Source organism: Austrofundulus limnaeus, unplaced genomic scaffold (assembly GCF_001266775.1).
Source record: "Austrofundulus limnaeus strain Quisiro unplaced genomic scaffold, Austrofundulus_limnaeus-1.0 Scaffold18, whole genome shotgun sequence".
NCBI classification, from domain to species: Eukaryota; Metazoa; Chordata; class Actinopteri; order Cyprinodontiformes; family Rivulidae; genus Austrofundulus; species Austrofundulus limnaeus.
In genome coordinates this window covers 3,433,730-3,439,974 of record NW_013952420.1, presented here as the reverse complement: position 1 = coordinate 3,439,974, position 6,245 = coordinate 3,433,730, and the positions used below count along the sequence as shown (strand labels likewise).

At 37.9% G+C, this 6,245-nt stretch overlaps 1 protein-coding gene across 2 annotated transcripts in view; it reads left to right on the top strand.

Moving 5' to 3' along the window:
• Positions 1 to 6,245, top strand: part of adamts16 (ADAM metallopeptidase with thrombospondin type 1 motif, 16) — a gene marked incomplete in the record, with an annotated part of 76,601 nt that overhangs the window by 6,100 nt on the left and 64,256 nt on the right. For both annotated transcript variants that reach the window (XM_014003433.1, XM_014003432.1), the window contains 1 exon segment: positions 890 to 1,245. In XM_014003433.1, the coding sequence (XP_013858887.1) occupies positions 890 to 1,245 (356 nt within the window).

The window sequence follows — 6,245 nt, the reverse complement described above, 5'->3', positions numbered from 1 at the left end:
CATCTGGAGTGACTCAATATCCTGAAACAAATTACTAAGCATTTAAAACAAGAGGTTCATTTGAGGGAAACTCACCAACATTTTCAAGTTAAAGCTGCAAAATATATATATATATATATAAAACCAATTCTCACTCCCGATTCGTCACATATTGACGCTTTTCCAAAGTGCCCTCTGCGTCCCATTTTGATGCATCGGGTACTCCCCTTGCGTCATTTTTTGACGAGATGGGGCGAAATCTGTAGTCATAATTTCTGAAAGTGTAGAAAATGCACCAAAACTACCGTTCCAAAGCCTAAAATTACCTTTATTCAATTTAGACATCATGTCCCTGACCCTAGTACGTAAAATTAACTATTTTTGAAAATGTAGGAAATTCACGTGAACTATGTGTTCCAAAGCCTAAAATTACCTACTATTCGCTGTAGACATCCTATCCCTGACCCCAGTACCTAACCATTTATCCTAATCCCTCATGTTACACTCAGACCCCCGACCCAAAGACCCCTGGTGGCACAACCCGGAAAAGCCATGGGCGGCAAGGACTGATGTGAGGGGGTCACCTGACTCGTCAAAACAAGACGCAGAAGGAACTTTGGAAAAGTGTCAATATGTTGATGAGTTGGGAGTGAGAATGTGTTAATATATCTCCTACATATCTAATAATTTTGCTGCCTTTAAGACAATGATTTGTAGCCAGAACAAAGCAAGGTTGTGACAAATGACACCTGTTTTCTTCATGTGGGTCAATTTTTTTTAATTGTGTGATAATCAATACTTTTAGATGACTCATTTCTAACTCAACGTTTTCTTAAAATTTTGCATAAACATAGATACGCTATTTAACTTGTTGTGGGTTTTTTTGTCCTTGTCCTATTTTTTTCCCCAGAATATGAAATTGTAACTCCATATGAAGTCAATCACCAAGGTGTGTACATCTCACATGAAATCATGCACCATCAGCTCAGAAGACGCCGTAGATCCCTAACTCCAGATGCCAACTCCTCAAACACCGACAGCAGCGAAACAGTTCACTTCCGGCTCAGAGGCCTGGGTCAGGACTTCCACATGGAGCTGAGGGCGGCGTCGGAGAGCCTGATCGCACCTGGCTTTACTATCCAGGTCCTGGGAAAGAATGGCACCAAAAGCCTGAGGGCCTACCACCAAGATGACCACTGCTTTTACCAGGGGTCACTGAGGTCAGGGGTCAACTCCTCTGTGGCTCTGTCCACATGCTTGGGGATGGTGAGTCTGAACATGCACAGAGTCAGGTTGCAGAAGGAACTGAGCCAGAAGGAGGGAGAAATTAGTCAAATTTGAGTTGGTGTGTGTTTTTGTGTCAGAGCATTTGGAGGTCACTCCAAATGAAAGCATGTGTCGTGGACGTTCTTCATTTAGATTGTTTGGGTAGAGCTGTAATTGCACTACCTGATTTGGAGGAAATTTTGAACCTGTCAAAAATATTTGACCTATTCTAAGAATGTGATTGAATAAACATTGAGACTGGGGCTTTTTATAAGGTTACTAAACTAAGAAGTGGTAAAAGTTGAGCGACAGGAAAGACAAATTAGCTAAAACTACAAGTCTGTTGCTGTAAGACAATTATGTTTATTCAAAACATTGCTCTTGTCATCAGTTTCATTCTGCTTCTGTGAAGCTACCCTCCAAAAAGAACTCAGCAACAAACTTTCTGCTCCGTGTCAGCAGAAAGTTTGTAGTTGATGTTACTTGAATTCCCACTGGTAATGCAGGTAAGTCTTGTCAATGTGTCTGTGATGTGTCCTCACTTCAGTCTTCATTGTACTTTACCTAAACCTGCAATAGAATAACTAATGTGAGGACAAGTGAGGCATTTCACCTTGTCACGCTTGATTTGTAAGCCTGGAAAATGCTAAACAGATGGCTAAGCATCTGGTCATAGACTAATAGTACATGAAGTTCAGTTCAGGGATAAAAAAAAATCTGACATTCCTTACCATGGAGTAGCATGCTTATGCAAAGGGTACCTTTTTAGGGGCTTAATGGCAAATTAGCTGGGCACCATAATAAAGTGAAAAGTCTGAATTCAAATGACAGTATATATGACAAATATAATTTCACAATTTTATTTTTTTACACATGAAGACTGAACTGCAATACTGAATTAAATATATTATATGTAATAAAACAATATATTAGGCCTCTATTTGCAAGTCAGCCCACTTATATCCAAATTTATTGTGTTAATTTATTACAATGATCTGACTAATGTATGTGGAAATTGGTGTCGAGAGGGTACAGAGACTGTTGATTTTTTACATGGAAGTTTGAAGTAATTAAACTTTGTGTTAATATAGGAATGAATCACATATTTTAGGCACTGATTTTAGGCATGAAGTAATTCTTAACATTATATTTTACAGCTATAAGACAAAAGTGACAACGGGAGTTGCATTTGTCCAAAAAGCTTTATTTAGTTTTTTTTAATCTTTTTGAAGCTCGACTCTCAAAACAGGCTCTCACACCTTGGCTGTGGAAGGAGACCCAGGACACACTGGAGGGACTATGTTTGTAATATGTGAAAGCTGATTCAGCATTTATACTACACTTATCCTATTTATAGTTTCCTCTGTATGCTTTTTTATTATTATTTAATAGTATTAGTTTGAACTCCAGTATGATTTCAGCTAATTTAATCAATCATATGTCAAGATAGTCACCTCACACAGGACAATGTGTCTTTGTAACTCTTTTACTTCTTTAAATATTTAAGTTTTATTATTTTTTCTACCCGTTTAAGTGAATTGGGATTACTGTCTTTAAAAAACATTGTGCTCTTTTGAATAGTACTTCAGTATACATGTTTCTTATTTTGCTTATTGAATAATGTTTAGCCAAATTTAGCTTTTAATTACTGTTGTACTAGTTTTAGTTTTAATGTACTGTTTTGCAAGTTTTACCTACAATTTTGCAGGTTTTAATTAGCCACTGTTTTGTTTATAAGTACTGTTTTGAAAACTTTTGCTTTTATCTTGCTAATTTTAGCTTTTGTTCTGAATGATTTAACTTCACCAATTCAGTTTCAGCTTCTTCAGCACATTGTCAAAATCATTCAACGCTCAGCAGTCAAAGTGCATTTACTGCAAAACTGCAATCTTTTTTGTTCTTGTTCTGACTTTTCTTTTTGGAGAAAGTTGGCTGGGTTTCAATTGTTGCCTTGGTGGTCCTTTTCTGATCCATAAGCATAAAAGAAAACATTACTGTAAGATTTACAATAGGGAAACCAAAGGGCCTCCCCTCACCCAAAGATCCCTACTGCTATTCAAGCCTTCTTAGCAGACTGGACAAGAGAACAAAGGACTTTATGAATTTATATTTAATCCTCTCAGTCTTAAAATTACATATAATATTCTCAAGTTTAATAAAATAAGATTTAAAACAAAATCACTTATGACCGCATTTCATCTTAACCTGGCCTTTTTTAAGTAGAAAAGTTGCTTGGTTCATTCTTGCTAATTAGCTGTTAATATCTGTATAACAGTAAACGAGTTCCTAGTATGAGAATTGGTTCCCCATCTGTGATCGTGTGAGATTAGTTACTACTAAAAGATTAAACCTGGAAAGTCCATGGTTGCAGTGACTGCAAACTTGGTTCTCACGAGTCACGCTGGTTAGGACAGATTTGGGTAGTGCTTCAGTGGGAATTCAACTTTTTCTGCTGGGAGTTAGGGACTTACTAAAGCTTTATCAGCAGTCAGATATTTAGACTGCATGGGAAAGACAGTAACCATTTCTCAAAAATGCCTTCGTGTTGCTTCCTGCATGTTATTATTAATGTACTGTTTCACAGCAGCATCTGACCAATCAGTAAATATGATTACATGAACTTTGTCTTAAAATAAAGTGCTGCGGTATGCTCGAGGATAATGATTCTTCTGAGAATATCAACTTCTGAATTTAGTGACTGAAATATGTAGTGTATCATATAAAGACTGGCTGAGAAAAAGCAAAAAGAACTGAAGATTATAAGGGTCGTTTACTCCCTGTTAGACATTATGAGAACTGAACCCACCCTTTGTAGGTAGTGTTTGATGTTGTACACTAAATTCTCTTCTGGCAGCCCGTATAGTGGTCAGCTTAGCTTTAGGAAAACCAACTAACAATCCTGTACGTAAAAGCAATTACTGGTGGAACAAAAGTAGCATGCCAATCCCACTGAGTTCATCTGCCAAATGGGTTCATACTTCTTACATGGACACATGTGTAAAAGGCAAGATCATAAACTGTTCCTGTAGACTTTGTCACTGCGTAATGCACTTTAGTCTGGCTTTCATTGGGGTGAGGGTGCCGTAGGATAAGTGGAATGCTTACTGTAGTAGACATTGTTTCAGCCATGTTCTGTAATATTTATTTATCTTTTTTTAGTTTTATAAAGTTACATTCAAGGGGAAAGCTTACTTACAGAAAGGAGACGTGTCTTGCATGATGCCGCTTTGAGTGGAGTGAAGGCCCCTGGTCAAAATGACAACTGAGAACAGGTGAGAATGGGTGGGGCACGAGTTGAGGAGCAGAAACTGACTGAGGAAGAGAGTGATGCAACAAGACACTTGGAAAAACTGAAACACAAGAAACAAATATTTACGCAAATAAATCAAAAATAACAAAACACCAAAAGTTACCAGTGAACTCAAATGAAACAGATTGTGACATACAACAAAAAAAGAAACTTGTGAAAGGTAGTACAAATCAGTTGATGAGCATAGCTTTTTTTTTTTCTTGTAAAAAGGTAGGTGTGTATCTTGCCTTCAGGCTAGCAGCAATAGTGATAATAAAATGCTGCACACTCTTTCCACCTCTGGGATTTCCAAAAATAAATAAGGGATTTATGTGATAGAGCTTTGAAGAGCAAACAGTGTGTGTGGTCAAAGAATTCATTTTTAGTATAGGATTCATAAAAAAAAGTAAAAAATTGTTCCCATTTTTATCAGATGCAGATATTAATCCCTGTTTCCTCAGTCATAAAGAGTCAGTTACACTGTTAAAAACAGATCACATTTACTTAACTCAGTTTGCAACATTTTTCCAAACTGATGGGCTTCTTTTAAAAGCACGGAACGTATGGAAAAAATAAATAGGAGAGCCACATTCTGCTCACATTCAAGTGCACCTTGTGCTGCACTGAATCTCCCCACCTCGTTTCCGTTGCACTGTTTTACACGCCCATCCTATTCCTGTTGCTGCTTGTCTGGATGAGTCGACTCCAGAGAGTCCAGCTGTTTGCGCCCTCCCAAGTAGTGTTTTATGACTGCTATTTGCACCTTGAGGAGCACAGTGTGTAATCTGATGACTCTGCTGTTTAGGAAAAGGTCTTGTGTGACCTAATCTCCTAACAGTGGTCTGTGTACCTGCACACATAAAATAAAGGGCAAATGCATGTCATTTGAGTGAAATTTAGCTTAAGGCCCTGTCACAACTGTAACTTATTTCCAACTTATCAGCAAGATGTTGGTGTATGCTGAAAATGGTGTGCATTGACAAAACTTTTGGCTGGCATCGGTGTACGACAATTTATGCATGCTGGTAACTTATTCAGAACTAAGACCTAACTTATTTGACAAACATACATTTTACTATACTTATTACTTATTACTTACTTATTACTTATATTTATTACATACTTATTATGTACTTGTTTGATTTTTGTCATGTTTTTATACATTGACATACTATACATCACAGTGTGACAGCTAGAGCTGGCCAGTTCCTGACTCACCCGAGTTAAGAACCAAATTCTCACACTAAATTAGGACCCCCGAGTTCGAGCTGAATTAACCCAGATCCTAAATGACCTCTGGCATACTGCCACGCTGTCTGCGAGTTAAGCTAGATTTATACTCAACATGTCAAAAGTGACGCAATAGCGCCGTCCCCGCCCCTGCGCTTTGGCCCCGCACGGCGTTTTGCGCGTGTCGTGCACCTCTGATTTTTTTGAAACTCTGCAAAGGCTAGTGCGCACGCCGTTGACAACACGAAGCTGCTCACGTATTCGGATGTACCAGCTTTTATATGATCCCTCTATGAGAGATCATAAAGATGTTCAAATGGCACAGAATGTTTGGAAGGAGATCGCTGAAGCGATGCAGAAAGATGAATCCGTGTGTAGGCTTGGAAGAATGAATTGCATGTTCTAGTATTAAGTAAATTTACTTATCTGAAAAATAAACCAAAAGAATGTCTTAGAATTACTCTTTCGATCAGTACTAATA